The following is a 16647-nucleotide window of genomic DNA, read 5'->3' on the forward strand; positions in this document are numbered from 1 at the left end:
TTGCCAGAGAACACCAAGATTGGCAAATTCGTCACTGGCCCCCTGTGCTCTTCACATATGAAAACAAGTTCACACTGAGCACTTGTGACAGACGTGACAGAGTCTGGAGACGCCGTGGAGAACGTTCTGCTGCCTGCAACATCCTACAGCATGACCGGTTTGGTGGTGGGTCAGTAATGGTGTGGGGTGGCATTTCTTTGGGGGCTCTCCATGTGCTTGCCAGAAGAAGCCTGACTGCCATTAGGTACCGAGAGGAGATCCTCAGACCCCTTGTGAGACCATATGCTGGTGCGTTGGGCCCGGGGTTCCTCCTAATGCAAGAAAATGCTAGATCTCATGTGGCTAGAGTGTGTCAGCAGTTCCTGCAAGAGGAAGGCATTAAAGGAGTAGTCCAGTGGTGATTCAGTGGTTTACAACTTATCCCCTATCTTAAGGATAGGGGATAAGTTGCAGATCGCGGGGGGTCCGACCGCTGGGGCCCCCTGCGATCTCCTGTACGGAGCCCCGACAGCCCGCGGGAAGGGGGCGTGTCGACCTCCGCACGAGGCGGCGGCCGACACGCCCCCTCAATACAACTCTATGGCAGAGCCGAAGCGCTGCCTTCGGCAATCTCCGGCTCTGCCATAGAGATGTATTGAGGGGGCGTGTCGGCCACCGCCTCGTGCGGGGGTCGACACCCGCTATCTCGGCGGAGAGCCGGGGCCCCGTACAGAGAGATCGCAGGGGGCCCCAGCGGTCGGACCCTCCGCGATCTCAAACTTATCCCCTATCCTTAGGATAGGGGATAAGTTTTTTACCACTGGACTACCCCTTTAATGCTATGGACCGGCCCGCTCGTTCCCCAGACCTGAATCCGATTAAGCACATCAGGGACATCATGTCTCGCTCCATCCACCAATGCCACGTTCCACCACAGATTGTCCAGGAGTTGGTGCCACCTCATCAGTAGCATGCCCAGGCATTGTAGGGAGGTCATACGGGCACGTAGAGGCCACACACACTATTGGGCCTTATTTTGACTTGTTTTAAGGAAACTACAGCAAAGTTCAAAATCAGCTGTATTGTAGTTTTCCACTTTGATTTTGAGTGTAACTCCATATCCAGATCTCCATTGGTTGATAAATTTGATTTCCATTGATAATTTTTGTGTGATTTTGTTGTCAGCACATTCAACTATGTACGAAAGTATTTCATAAGATTATTTCATTCATTCAGATCTAGGATGTGTTATGTTAGTGTTCCCTTTATTTTTTTGAGCAGTATTCCGTTGTTATGCCCCACACAGCGCCATAACCTTTTACATGTATCGAAAAAAAAAAAATTTTCATTGCATCCTAAAACCCACTCAAAATGTAGAAATGTGCTTTAAGAATCCAGTTATAGTGCACCTTCACCTATTACTGTGCTAGAATGTTGGGTCCACATGGCAGAATGGTAGTGTGCTGCAACCGAGACATATTTATAATAATAATGATATATATATATATATATATATATATATATATATATATATATAGTGCTCTTGTTTGACAAGGGGGCATATAGATAAAGGGAGTGGCAAGGGCAGAATGGGGGAGTGACTAAACTTGCTGTGCCACACACCAAAATTTTTAGCACACCAATAATTAACCCAACTAGTAGCTACTAAACAGTGCAAACCTAGACTTCAGACGCCCCAGATTTATCTAACAGGCTGAATCAATGTGATAAATGCGAGGCTGTGAAACAGAACAGGCAATTTTTAGGTTCTTTTAATAATGTTTTAGTAGTTTGGTATATTTTGTTGCTTCTTTAATGTTTGTTTTTCTGACCCAAAACACTTCATAAAATGTCACAAACCGAAACATATCGTAAAGCGTTTATTTCATATTTGGAACCCTGACATTGCAGCCAACTGTCACATAAGCACCCAAACGCCATGGTCGCTTCTGACTGCAGCATTTACAAGGTTAAATAACTGGCATCAGAGCGATTTACCATACCAGTGAGTTTTGGCTACTGACGGCAGCCAGCAGATACCACGCCATACTTCCCATATGTGCATCTGTCATACATGTACAGCAGATGACGCCAAAGGGTTAATGTACCATCTGGCTGAATACAAAAATGATATAAAAAAAAATACAACAACAAACTGCACTTTAAAAAAAAAATTGGAAATTTTGACTGACTGCTACGTGATGTTCCATATTTGCCGTACACAACCAAAATAGCGTGTCTACTTCTTCTGTAATTGCATTGAGTAACATGTCGATCTTATGTATGTTTACTATTTTATTGTTCCTATACACTGCTATCAAGTCCCCTTTATATTTTCAGCCATAATAAGACTCCAGAATATCTCCTTTTTCTACAGACAGTATATTGCCAACCCAATGTTGGCGTTGGACGATGCTGCTTACTAGCATGCTAGGAATACAACTGTCATGTCTAATTCCATGGGATTTCCAGGAAGCTGCATGAATAAGCTTTTAGAGAGTTATGTCTAAGGCTGGTAATAGAAATCAATGAAAGTAAGAAAATAGCTTTAGTGCAAAGACAAACAAACCTCTCCAATAAGATACTTCAGGCTGCCCCAGGGTATTCTGGTGTCATGCTGTGTGTACGCTTTGGTCAGATACGTGTTTAATATTTCCATGCACACCTAAGGAGAAGAAAATAGTGAGCCCTGTTATCATGGATCAGAAAGCATGTGATTAAAAGGTCACATGCACCGAACGCCATCTATAAACAGATTGACTTGGCTTCACAAATGCGCAAATCAGAACTATGCATCAAAGTCACACTATAGGTGGCAGAAAGGATGGAAACTTGATCCAGCACTGCTAAAACACTAGTCTTTATTGGATTTCATAAAATCAATGTACACGAAGGACATCACACCCCCTTACGGTGGTGTGATGTCCTTCATGTACATTGATTTTATGGAATCCAATAAAGACTAGTGTTTTTTAGCTGTGCTGGATCAAGGCTCTATCGTTTCTGCCGTCCATAACGTTTATTAGCGGGCAAGGTGAGGATCTGTGTACGCAAATATCAGAGGTGAGCTGAAGATGTTGTTTTCTCTTATCAAACCTAAGACATGCAGGGGTTTTGTTCTGTTGGATTTTATTCATATCCAATGGTGGGAAATCCTGGCATGCGCTGTTGCAAGACATATTGTGGTGCCATTTTCTCCTAGAGGAGATTAACTATTTAATACATCACTGTATGAAGGCACTATGCAGCTGCTCTCCTTTGTGTGTTATGCCTCAAAGGGGTACTCCGGCGCTTAGACATCTTATCCCCTATCCAAAGGATAGGGGATAAGATGCCTGATCGCGGGGGTCCCGCCGCTGGGGACCCCTGTGATCTTGCACGCCGCACCCCGTTAAAATCAGACTCCGGAGCGTGTTCGCTTTGGGTCTGATTACTGTCGATCACGGGTCCGGAGCATTGTGACGTCACGGCTCCGCCCCCTCAATGCAAGCTTATGGGAGGGGGCGTGACAGCTGTCCGGGGTCTTATTTTAACGGGGTGCAGCGTGCAAGATTACGGGGGTCCCCAGCGATCAGGCATCTTATCCCCTATCATTTGGATAGGGGATAAGATGTCTAAGCGCCGGAGTACCCCTTTAAGCTGACAACACTTACCCTGCTATATGGGACAGATTCAGTAAGCCATGCCAGACAGAGATAAGTGACAAGGTTTAATTTGTGATTTCACAGAATAAGGGTACGTTCGCACGGGTGTATTTTTGCTGCCGATTTGCAGCAAATTTGCTGCTGCAGATTTTGCTGCCCATTGAATTTAATGTGAATGCACGTGTGAACCCACGTGTGAACCCACACTAACAGTTTTAAGTTTAATGGGGTATTCCAGTGTTTGTTTAAAAAAAAAAAAATGCTGCTCGGACGGGATGGGACAGGGGGAACAGTGAGGGGGAGTCAAAAAATAAAAATTAAAAAAAGACATACTTGCCTAGCCCCAGCCCCCCTCACAACTGCTATTCACAATAGTTCAGTTCCCAAAGACAGCCAAAGATTTGCTGAGCAAGCAGCTCCTGCACCAAGTGCTCATCAGAAGCAGGAAAAAAGAGAAGATCAGTGACTAGATGGAGGTGAAAGGAAAATATGCCTTCTTTCTCTATCCCCTCCCCCCCAGAGGCGTATTGCCTTTAAGCAAACACTGGAATACCTCTTTAAGGTTCAATTTTGGGAAATAACCAGAATTAAAATAAATAAACAGAATCATATGGGCAATTAAAGCTCCCCTGTAAGAGGAGGAGCCGCATGGCTGTTTACCAGGATCATGTTACTGACGGGCAGTAGTAAACATTTTCTCTCAAACATTTTTTCCCAAATCACTGATCCCTAATATCAACTCTTCTATATATTTACAGATAATGCTGGCAGCTCATGGTTATGTAATAGAAATAATGAAAGAATTTGGTTTAGTTGCCTTTATGTACAGTCGATAAAGTCTTGTTACCATTCCCTAATATCTAATACAGCTTCTGAATGCTGAAGGTTTGACATTACAAACAGACAGCAGGAGGGAATTGACTTCACATTTACACCAGCTTTCAGTCATGGTTTCAAATTTTCAAATTAAATTTGGGATTTTTGGGGGGTTTACACTGTCTGTGCCAACTTTTAAACAGTGGACAGGGCTTATCAAAACTGGGTGGGTGTCTTCCCTCCCACCAGATGTACTAAAACTTATGCCTGTACAAAGATGTCAGCTTTAGCTGAAATCTAGGCCATGACTGGGCCGGCATAGATTTCGGCATGGTGCACGGCACAACCTAAGATGTGCTTGAATTTATTGAGAGGCGTGCGATCTTGCACTTGTGTACTTTAGACTGGCATATGAATTCCCCATAAAGTATTAATAGGTTCATACCTGGAAATCAGATTCATTAAAATCATAAGAAACATTCCAGCCAATCTTTCCAAACTTCCTCCTCTCCTGCACCACAGCATGGAAGAATGCCAGCACATAGACCAGGGATTTAAATGCTGGATGCTGGCAGGTGTCAAGAGCTTCATGAGAGATCTTGAAGTATGTAGCCCTCATGTTCAGCTTCAGCCCATTAGGAGGTTCTGTAACAACCTGTAAAAAATGGATAAATATTTATCTATGGCCTATCTTGGTTTACGTTATATTTTTAAGTTTCATTTCTTACCATTGACCCCATGTGACAACTATTTTATAGGAATTTGTTTTCCCTTTATATGGATTTATTTGACTTCTGTTATATTTTCGTATAGTTGAGTATATAGATATTTAAAGGGTTATCCAGGATCAACTGGCTCCAGAAAGTTAAACAGATTTGTAAATTACTTCTAATAAAAAATCTTAATCCTTTCAGTACTTATGAGCTGCTGAAGTTGAGTTGTTATTTTCTGTCTATGTGCTCTCTGATGACACGTGTCTCGGGAACCACCCAGTTTAGAAGCAAATCCCCATAGCAAACCTCTTCTACTCTGTGCACTTCCCGAGACAGGCAAAGATATCAACAGAGAGCACTTCAGCAGCTGATAATTATTGGAAGGATAAAACATTTTTTATAGAAGTAATTTACAAATCTGTTTGATATATTAAAAAAAAAAAAAAAAGTTTTTTTTTTAAAAAGGTACTTCGGTGCTTACACATCTTATCCCCTAAGGATAGGGGATAGGGGATAAAATGCCTGATTGCGGGAATCCCGCAGCTGGGGACGCCAGGGATCATGCACGGGGCACCCCGTTTGTAATCAGTCCCCGGAGCGTGTTCGCTCCGGATCTGATTACGGTCGACCACAGGGCCGGCGGCGTGTGACGTCACGCCTCCGCCCCCGTGTGATGTCATGCTCCGCCCCTCAATGCAAGCTTACGGGAGGGGGCGTGATAGCTTTAATATACTTTGGAAATTAGAATTCTCATTTGAATAAAACAGTTATTTTTTACTTTCCATATCTGGAATACAAACCTTGAGGGATTTCTGAAGAATTCCAATGGGGAAGTCTTTGGTGGGATCTGTAGTGAGCCACAGGCGGAAGTCTGGATGTGGTTTCCTTATCATCTCCAGCGCTTTCTCCAAATCTTTTAGCCACTTCACCAACAAGTGACAATTCTGTAACATAAGCCACTGGCCACGAGACACTGCTGTTTCCAAGAGCTGAAGAGCAACCTACCATGACAAAATTAGCACATATAGATCATAACTTCAATTGAAATGTATGAATCATTTGTTTCAATGAACCATTTAAAGGGGTTATCCGGGCAAAATCATCTTATCCCTTATCCAAAGGATAGGGGATAAGATGTCTGATTGCGGGCGGCTCCCATTGGCCCAAAGGCCATCCTTTGGATAGGGGATAAAATGTGTTTGTCTGCATAACCCCTTTAATTCACCCCTAAACTAGTGTATCTCAAGAAAGTGAGCTGTACAATGGAAGTATTATCAAAGCCATATTAATCCCAATATAAGACAGAGTCTATGTCATTGCAAACATAAACACAGCACAAAGCATGCGGGCAACTACACAAGTTACATACCTTTTCCTGCCCCTGGCCCATAGCAAGGAACTTAAGACGATTTCCTCCGAATCCTGACCTCTCTGCCAATTTCATGAGGTCACTTGCAGGATCAGAACCAGGACTCAGGATAAAGACAATAGGTGAGGTTGGAACACTCTGCTCAAATATAGCTTCAAAGCTTATGACTGGCGGCTGCACATATCTAAGGGTTGTAACAAAATGTATTACCGTTTTTTCCCCAGAAACAAAATCTATATATTATGTACATTATACAACCATACATCTGCTAAAAGCATATTAAAAGAAATGTAAAGAATATGGTAAAAGAGAAACTGTTCTGGAAAAAGACTGGAAGCCTAGAGGAAGATAACATTATATGTAATGCACCACAGAAACCTGAAAGGAGCCGTGTGGTTTGTCATGTGACACAACTTATCATAATATATTATACTATCTTTAGTATCTGGAGTTTCCATAAGGCTTCAAGAAAAAATATCTGCATTATCTTAAAGGGGTACTCCACTCCTAGACATCTTAGCCCCTATCCAAAGTGCCCCTATCCAAATCTCGGCTGCGGCACCCCAGACATCCGGATGACTCAAGATGTGGGGCAGAGCCACATGACGGCACGGTCACGCCCCGCTCATGACATCACGGCAACGCTCACGCCCCCTCAATGTAAGTCTATAGGAGGGGGCGTGGCGGTCATCACGCCCCCTCCCATAGACTTGCATTGAGGGGCGTCGCCGTGATGTCACGAGCCTCCGGCGCTGTACCCGATGCTCTAAATGAACGCCAGGTGCAGCAGGGAGAATGCGGGGGTCAGACACTTTGGATCGGGAATAGGATGTCTAGGGGCGGAGTACCCCTTTAAGTCAGTGAATGATCAGATGCAAAAGCCAAATGTGATTCATCAATGCATGCTGGTGACAGATGGGAACCACCTCTATGGGAACCACCTCCTCTATAGCGTCTGGGGACTTGGTTATCCCTTCTAGTTGTACTTCATGATATATTCGGATCAGATTCATATCCAAAACTGCAGCAGCTCAGAAAACACATTACAAGGAATAGCTTTATAATTGTTAAACGACCGATGAATGAAGACCATCAGAGATGCCTTTCCTCAGAAACTATTGACAGATAGTGAAGTCAAGTGTACTGCACAGATCTGAAGGTCTTGCTTTCCCATGCTTCCCAGCAATGACATGGTTATAACAGGCGATCTATAATTTGTAAGTGAATGCGCTGTGTTACTGTCTGTACATCTGCTCCCAGTGGTGCTTATCCTGGCCGTCTAGTCAAACTGGCTCTAGATCAGAGTTCCAGGCAGCAGTACAGATTTTTATATCAAGATATTAGCAAACATCTAGAAGGACATTTATCATCGTTGCTTTGGTAAGCGAATTCTGTAGTCTTTTTTTTTTTTTGCTCTTGTTTTGCTTATGTGTGACAAATTTATCATACAATCACAGGGGGTTGAAAAATTTGGCTCACATAAGCAAAAACCAATATATCACTTTAGAATACCATTTTTTTTAGCACACATACGCAAAAACCAATAAATGACTTCAGAACACGCAACTGTGGAAAAAAATGTGTGATATATATATATATATATATATATATATATGTATATACATATATATGTATATACATATATATATATATGTGTGTGTGTTTATTACATTTTTTTTACCACTTTTTGGGTTAAATGTACTAACCCATTTTTTGTTGTTTTTTTATTTCTTCTCATTTCAGATCCGTGTATCCTGTGGACTACTTCAGATTTGGTGGACTATGATGACCAGCTTTAATTTTTTGTTTAATATTAATAAAATGGTTACCGAGGGCTTGTGGGGGAGTGTTTTTTAAAATAAAAGTTTTATAAACCTGTTGTGTTTTTTTTAAATATACTTTACAGGCTTAGTAGTGGAAGCCATCTTATAGACGGAGTCCATTACTAAGCTGGGGCTTAGCGTTAAAAACAGCTAGCGCTAACCCCCAATTATTACCTGGTACCAACCGCCACATGGGTGCCAGGAAGAGCCGGTACCAACAGGCCCGGAGCATGAAAAATGTTGCTTCTGGGTCTAGGAGGTAACAGGCTGGCGTTATTTAGGCTGGGGAGGGCAAGTAACAATGGTTCTTGCCCACCCTGGTAACGTCAGGCTGTTGCTGCTTGGTTGGTATCTGTCTGAGAATGAAAATAGGGGGAACACTATGCGTTTTTTGTATAAATAGTTGAATATAAACAAAAAAACGCATAGGGTTCCCCCTATTTTTATTCTCAGCCAGATACCAACCAAGCAGCAGCAGCCTGACGTTCCCAGGGTGGGCGATGACTATTGTTAGTGGCTCTCCCCAGCCTAAATAACGCCAGCCTGTTACCGCCTAGACCCAGGAGCGAGTTGTAGTCGTGCGGCGTGTGCAGGTGGCAAGCTTTCCCTACTTATATAGGTTTGATTTTGGAAAAAATCATAGCTACCTGCACGAAAATTAATATGTTTAAAAATGTCTTCTTCTGACCCCCATAACTTTATAATTTTTTGTGTACGGGGTGGTATGAGGGCTCATATTTAGCGTCGTGATCTGAAGTTTTTATAGGTACCATTTTTGTTTTGATCTGACTTTTTGATTTTTTATGGCACAAAAATTTACCAAAAAGACGCTATTTTGGACTTTGGAATGTTTTTGCGCGTTTGCCATTGTGCGGTTTAATTAACGGTATATACCACATATGTTTATTTTTATTATGTTTATATATTTTTTATATGGAATTTGGGAAAAGGGAGGTGATTTAAAGGGGTATTCCAGGCCAAAACTTTTTTTTTATATCAACTGGCTCCGGAAAGTTAAACAGATTTGTAAATTACTTCTATTAAAAAATCTTAATCCTTCCAATAGTTATTAGCTTCTGAAGTTGAGTTGTTGTTTTCTGTCTAACTGCTCTCTGATGACTCACGTCCTGGGAGCTGTGCAGTTCCTATGGGGATATTCTACCATCATGCACAGCTCTCGGGACGTGACATCATCATTGAGCAGTTAGACAGAAAACTTCAGAAGCTAATAACTATTGGAAGGATTAAGATTTTTTAATAGAAGTAATTTAAAAATCTGTTTCCGGAGCCAGTTGATATATAAAAAAGGTTTTGCCTGGAATACCCCTTTAAACTTTTAATAAGGAAGGGGTTAATGTGTATGTTTAAACTTTTTTTTTATTCTTTTTTTTTTTTTTTTTTTTACTTTTAGTCCCCTTAGGGGACTTTTAGGAGGAATCATTTGATTGCTCATACAGATCAATGTGGTTTCATAGAACCACATTGATTTGTGCTCTGTGCTCGATTGATAAAGCCTGGTCACCCACCCGCCTGTGCCGCACCACTACAACTCCCAGCATGTTCTCACAATAAGGACATGCTGGGAGTTGTAGTCCTGCAGCGCGGGCGGGAGATGTGCGGGTGGGTGACAAACTTGGCACCCACCTGCCTGCACCACTGCAACTCCCAGCATGTCCTTATTGTAAGGGCATGCTGGGAGTTGTAGTCCTGCGGCACGGGTGGAAGATCTGCGGGCAGGTGACAAACTTGGCACCCGCCCGCACATCTTCCGTCTGCCCATGCCGCACCACTACAACTACCAGCATGTCCTTACAATAAGGACATGCTGAGAGTTGTAGTCCTGCGGCGCAGGTGGGTGACAAGTAAGCCAGAGAAGCGGGTGGTTTGTGCTCCGCTCCCTGACTTCCCAGCGGGGAAAATGAAGTTACGGCACTGTAACTTCATATTTCCCTCTGGTAGTTGTGATTTACCAAGAGGTCTGGACCAATCACAGGTCTGCCCGGGAAATATGAAATGACTTTGCTATAATTTCATATTTCTGTCGGCCGGCTCCGCTCCCCAGCCACCCGACCGCATCTATCACCGGGCCGCTGGCTGTTGTAACTATAACTCTCAGCATGTCCTCACTGTAAGGGCATGCTGGTAGTTGTAGTTCTGCAACAGCTAGCCTGTGGGTGATAGATGCGGGCAGGTGGCCGGGGAGCAGAGCTGCGCATTAAGTCGCACTTTTTGTGTGACTTTTTGCACAGCTCCGCTCCCCAGCCACCTGCCCACATTTACCACCCGCCCGCTAGCTATTACAGGACTACAACTCCCAGCATGCCCTTACAGTGAGGACATGCTGAGAGTTATAGTTACAACAGCTAGCGGCCAGGTGATAGATGCGGTTGGGTGGCCGGGGAGCAGAGCTGGTCGACAGAAATATGAAATTGTAGTCCCAACAGCTTGCAGGTGGCTGGTAGCTGTGAGCGGGTGCTGGGAGCGAGGTGAGCAAAAAGTCGCAACTGCGAATTTTCATGGGACTTTCTAAAAGTGCTGTCAAAAGCAAGTTTGTAAGCCAGGTCTGACCTGGCTTACACTTGTGACTTTTTGAAGGGGGTTTGCGACTTTTTTTTTTATCAGGTAGGGCTGACTGGTATTTTTTGCTAACCCACATAAGTCACACAAAAAGTTGCTTAGGCGCAAGTGCGACTTTTTGTTCGATTTTTGTAAGCAAAAAAGAACCTCTGGCCCCTTTCACACTACAGGTATCATCCTGCTTTTTTACAGCCGTTATTTTACAATAACGGATGAAAAAAAAAGACTGGATGGTTTATTTCTTAAAAAACCTGATGTTGTTCATCTGTTATCATCCGTTATTACCAGTTACATCCAGGTTTTTTTTTATCAGGTTTTTAACCCTTTTTTTGTAAAGCTGTAATGAGCATGCTCAGTGTTAAAAAAAACTAAAACGGACAATAACAGATGATAATGGATGTTTTTTTTATCATCCGTTTCCATAGACTTTAATGTTAAATTTTAACGGTCGCTTTTTCACCATTATTTTTGCCGGACCAAAAATTTGTGCATGCACCGTCTTTTGTTTCCTGGCATAAATAACGGACATTAGTAAAAACGGACATACCTCATGCAAAAGGATGGTCAAAAAATTCCATTGAAATGAATGGGATTTTTTGACGGCCGTTTTCAAGACTTTTTGCCGGGAGTAATAAAGGAGGTTTCTACAGGATGATACCTGTAGAAGGCCTAAATCCCTTGATAAATCTCTTTCCTAGTTATTACATTATTAATTTTATTCCAACTCTTATAATTCCATTAACAACCAGATTATGCTAGGAGGTGTAGTCTTACTACAGCTGGAAAGCGACAGGTTTGAGACCTTTGAATAATGGATATAATAACGAAGAGTAAAGTGAATATTGAACAGTGTAATTTTGGATTTATAAAGGTAAAGGACTGGCGGTCAGCCAGTTACTGTACTCACTTTGCTCCCATGGTGACAGTCACATAGTCTGTTACAGCTCTATAGACCCGGTCTACTCTAAAGCATCGCAGAAGAAGCAATTTTTGGAAGGTGGAAAGTTTGTCTTTGTAGCCGAGAGGGAAGGGGTACTGTTCAGGAGTATCCAGGTCATACCACTGAATAAAGAAAATGTGTAGGCATATAAGGTTTTGGTAATTTAACAGCAAGTAGAATGACATTTTATTTGAAAATTAAAGTAAATATCTGGAACGGTAACATTAACAGTGCTGTCCAGTATCACGTAGGTAAAATATACTAGATCTTTGGTTGCTTTCAGTAAATGTAAATATCCAAACATTCAGAGGCTGAAAACAATCTCTCACCATGTCCTGTTCACACAGCTACTACATGTTACAATGTACAGGAAGGCGTTCTAAGGCTGCATTCACATAGTTACATAGTTAGTACGGTCGAAAAAAGACATATGTCCATCAAGTTCAACCAGGGAATTGAAGGGTAGGGGTGTGGCGCGATATTGGGGAAGGGATGGGATTTTATATTTCTTCATAAGCATTAATGTTATTTTGTTCCAGGAATGTATCTAATCCTGTTTTAAAGCTGTTAATTTTTCCTGCTGTGACCAGTTCCTGAGGTAGACTGTTCCATAAGTTCACAGTTCTCATGGTAAAGAAGGCGTGTCGCCCCTTGAGACTAAACTTTTTCTTTTTCTCGGTTTTACACTACGGGCGCCGGATCCGGCTGGGGGAGGCGCAAACCGGGCTCTCCCGTATCCCAGCCGGACCAGCGCTGAACTCCATTCACTTTAAAGAGCCGACCAGAGTCAAACGGTGACTCCGGTTGACTCATTTTTGACCCGTATCCAGTTTTGTGACCGGACATAAAGCCGTAGATCTGGTCACAAAACTGGATACGGGTCAAAAATGAGTCAACCGGAGTCACCGTTTGACTCTGGTCGGCAACGGTGACTCTGGTTGGCTCTGGGAGTTGTAGTTTTGCAACACCTGGAGGCACCCTGGTTGGGAAACACTGACGTATAGATACCTCCTGTGCTGCTGAAACAGCTCTCAGTTGTTGGGACATACACTCCATAGGGGAGATTTATCAATACCTGTCCAGAGGAAAATTTGCCCAGTTGCCCATAGCAACCAATCAGATCGCTTTTTTCATTTTTAACAAGGCCTCTGCAAAATTAAAGAAGCGATCTGATTGGTTGCTATGGGATACTGAGTAACTTTTCCTTTGCATAGGTTTTGATAAATCTCCCCCCATAAGACCTCTGAAGGTGACCTGTGGTATCTGGTACCACGTTGTTATCAGCAGCCCCTTTAAATCCTGTAAGGTGGAGTATCTACGTACTGGAACTGTTTTTCCAGCACATCCCACAGATAGGTGATCTGTTGCCAAGTTAGCACCTTGAATTCTGTCCTATCCCTCGGCTATCCCTGAACAATTTTTGCAGTGTGGCAGGATGCATTATCCTGCTGAAACAACCCATGGCTATTAGGGAATACCACTGTCAAGGGGTGTACTTGGTCTCCGAAAAAATATTGTCCAGAGCATCACATTGCCACCACCGACTTGCCTTTTTTTTTTATCATAGTGCATTCTGGTGCCATCATTTTCCCAGTGGTCCACATGCCTGACCATCCACGTGTAAGGGGAAAAAGTGATTATGGAGATCAGGCCACCCCTTTGATGGCTCCATGGTCCAGTTTTCATCTTCAGGTGCCCAATGTGGGGTTTTTGCCTGTATGGGTGCTCTGGTAGGTCTAAGGCTGAGCAGCCCCATATGCAGCTAGCTGACTCCTTTCTATAATACTTTTTTTTTTAGCAGTTTCTGTTAACACTGAGTAACTCAAGAGGAATTTACTCGAGTAATTCCTCTTGAATTCTCCGCTCCAAATTAATGCACATCCCCTCTGCCCATTGACTTTGTTATTTCTGCTGTCCTGTTCACACTGCAGAAATTCTGCTAGCAGAATTCCGATGCTGAATTCCTTTCTGCTTGAAGAAAGAACATGTTCATTCTTCAAGCAGAATCCAATAGAAGTCAATGGTAAAAAAAAAATTCTGCCCGACATCGTTTTTAAGCAGAATTCAAGCAGAATTAGAGCGGAATTCAAGTGGAATTCAGAAAAGTAGATTAAATAGCCTCCTCCTTCATTGCTCTTCATTTCCGCAGGGAAATTCCACTTGAATTCTGCTCGAATTCCGCTTGATGGAGAAGGCAACAATTTCCTGACCGAAATTATTCCTCGTTAATTCCTATTGAATTCCTCAGTGTCAACGCACCCTTACAGTAGTTCTTGGATAGTGTTGGATCGGATGAGACAGGCTAGCCTTTCCTCTACACAAGCGTCAAATTAGCTTTGGGTGCCCAAGACCACTGTGACTAGTTATCCTTCCTTGGACCTCATTTGATAAGTACTAAATATTGCATAACACCCTCAATACATGCTGTTTTGGAAATGCGGTGAACACAGATTCTCAGATTTTTGTGCGCATCTTTTCTGTTTCTATCACATCAATTTCAGGAACTATTCACTTGCTGTCTGACATATCCCAACACCCTAACAGGATAATCAATGTTATTCACCTGTCAGTGGTTATAATGTTATGTTAATCGGTGTATCACGTTTTCCCATCATTTCCCCCTGTAAGCCCACACACACAGGAGTCTATGTAGTCTTCTGCATTATATCACTCACTGTTTAGCAGTCCTTTTTATGCATCAACATGCTGTGCACGTCTATTTGAGGGCAAGATGGTAGAAAGATAGAAATGTCAGATTTGGTATTAGTGTTTCTAAAGATATCTATTGATAACTGTAGTTTGCGTGTGGGAGGTTTGGAGGGATAGTCTCTCTTTACTATGTAGCAGCTTGTGTCTGTTTAGGTTCAAAGGCAAAAGATGTATTATTACTCAACCTCCATACATTATCCTCCACAGATTATGTATTACTCCTAATCCACCATATCCTACACATACATTCCATCAAGTATGAGATATGATATAAGTAATACTATAAAAGGGTTATTCCGGCATTATACATGTTATCCCTTATCCAAAAGATAGGGAATACGATGTATGATCACAGGGGTCTGCCGCTGGGGACCCCCGTGATCTTGGTGCAGCCCCCCAACATTCTGTGCCGGGCGCTGAATCCGAGACGGGGACGTGACGGCTGGCTGTCACGTGCCCTCCCAAAGACATGAATGGAGGGGGCGTGACGTGGTCACTAGGGGGTGCGGCCATGACACCACATCCCCGTCTCGGAGGCAGCGCCTGGCACAGAATCCCGGGGGCTGCACCAAGATCACTGGGGTCCCCAGTAGCAGGACCCCTGCGATCATACATCGTATCCCCTCCTGTGGATACGGGATAAGATGTATAAAGCTGGAATACTCCTTTAACCATTCTGCATGTAGCATAATGTGGACATGGATTTGACACTTACAGCTTTCCAGTCCGACTCATGTCTGTCTACATCATCAGGTAGTGACCCAAACAACGAGGGGAATTGTTCAGACAAGCGTATTATGTCCTCCCATCCTTGGTCAGGGAGCCAAGAGCATTGCTTCTTCCTCCTGCTTTTCTCTAAGGAAATATTTCCTAGAAGGTAGGAAAAAATAAAAGCCAAGCGAATGCATATCAAAACCTGAACCTATATCGCCGATATAACTTATATGTTATCTTACAGTGACTGTTTCTTTTTATTACCTTTTAAGAAAAAGTCCAGTTCCTCCTGTGGCACCCTGCCATCTGCTTGTTCAATCTTAATGGTCATATTGAAAGAAAACAGCAACTTATGTCTTTCAAATAATCCTATAAAAGAGAATGTTAATATTACATTACCTTGTTCTGGAATAGGAAAATATAATATATACTGGCTCTTTTCTAGAGTGACACCTCACTGGGCAATAAACATATAATAAATAAATGCTCGGGATACTTCTTAGTATGTAAAATAGGAAGCATTCTTAGAATTACTTAGAATTACTCCTTTTTATGGCCAAAAACATAATTAGTTTCTAGCAATAGTGGCATAGCAAGTCTTATCATTCCATGCCACCTTACCTATGAGTAAAGGGGCATGGTCTCCCCAAATGCCTTGTAGTATTAGTACGTTTTATTACCTTTATAATGAATTGGATTAATAGCTTTTTATTATTGACAAGTTACACAATTTCGGATCTCCTGTTGTCCATGTTGCACACTGTGTAGAAACTTTTAAAACCAGCACCTAGCGTGGGCTCTCTGTATCCTTGCCTCCTGTATTTAATGCAAGCATCCTTGCTGTATATCATCTTTTTTGATAAGTACAACAAGTATTGCTATTATAAATACAGGAACCACAGAATATATGCTTTAATTAGATTTCTGCAGTTTTCTGCAGAGAGTAGGTCCAACGTAGGTGCAACAGCATTAAAAAATTATTAAATATGCACAGGAGTCAATAAAATGAGAACACCCCTATTTTTACATAGTCAAGTTGAACTATGTCTGACACACTTGCCATCACCAGTAATGCTCCCCTTTTTCTTAGTCATGTAGCTCATATTTATTGTTGGTAAACTTTATCACTTGTGCTGTTCTTAAAATCTGTTTATTTGTTTTATTGGCCTGATATGTCAGACCAGAAAGAGTTCTAAATGGGAATGATTGTTGTGGTGCACCTGGTAGGGTTGTCTGTGACCTATGGGGCTCAGTTGATGGATTTTTTGAGGTTTAGTGTTTTCCTAATTACATCTCAGTATGCAAAGACTGGTAAAACATCCGCAGACAGAAGTAGCTTTGGTCAAGTGTCAAAATGTGTGCT

At 42.5% G+C, this 16647-nt stretch overlaps 1 protein-coding gene across 1 annotated transcript in view; it reads right to left on the reverse strand.

Moving 5' to 3' along the window:
- The window catches only part of DNAH10 (dynein axonemal heavy chain 10), a 140931-nt gene that overhangs the window by 13938 nt on the left and 110346 nt on the right, over positions 1 to 16647 (reverse strand). The window contains exons 67-73 of the mRNA XM_056534241.1: positions 15549 to 15653; positions 15286 to 15440; positions 11829 to 11983; positions 6522 to 6705; positions 5953 to 6153; positions 4885 to 5094; positions 2549 to 2644 (exon numbers count right to left, since the gene is read on the reverse strand). Of these exons, the coding sequence (XP_056390216.1) occupies positions 2549 to 2644; positions 4885 to 5094; positions 5953 to 6153; positions 6522 to 6705; positions 11829 to 11983; positions 15286 to 15440; positions 15549 to 15653 (1106 nt within the window). The remainder of the gene's footprint in view (positions 1 to 2548; positions 2645 to 4884; positions 5095 to 5952; positions 6154 to 6521; positions 6706 to 11828; positions 11984 to 15285; positions 15441 to 15548; positions 15654 to 16647) is intronic.

The sequence above is a fragment of the Hyla sarda genome, chromosome 1 (assembly GCF_029499605.1).
Source record: "Hyla sarda isolate aHylSar1 chromosome 1, aHylSar1.hap1, whole genome shotgun sequence".
NCBI lineage: Eukaryota > Metazoa > Chordata > Amphibia > Anura > Hylidae > Hyla > Hyla sarda.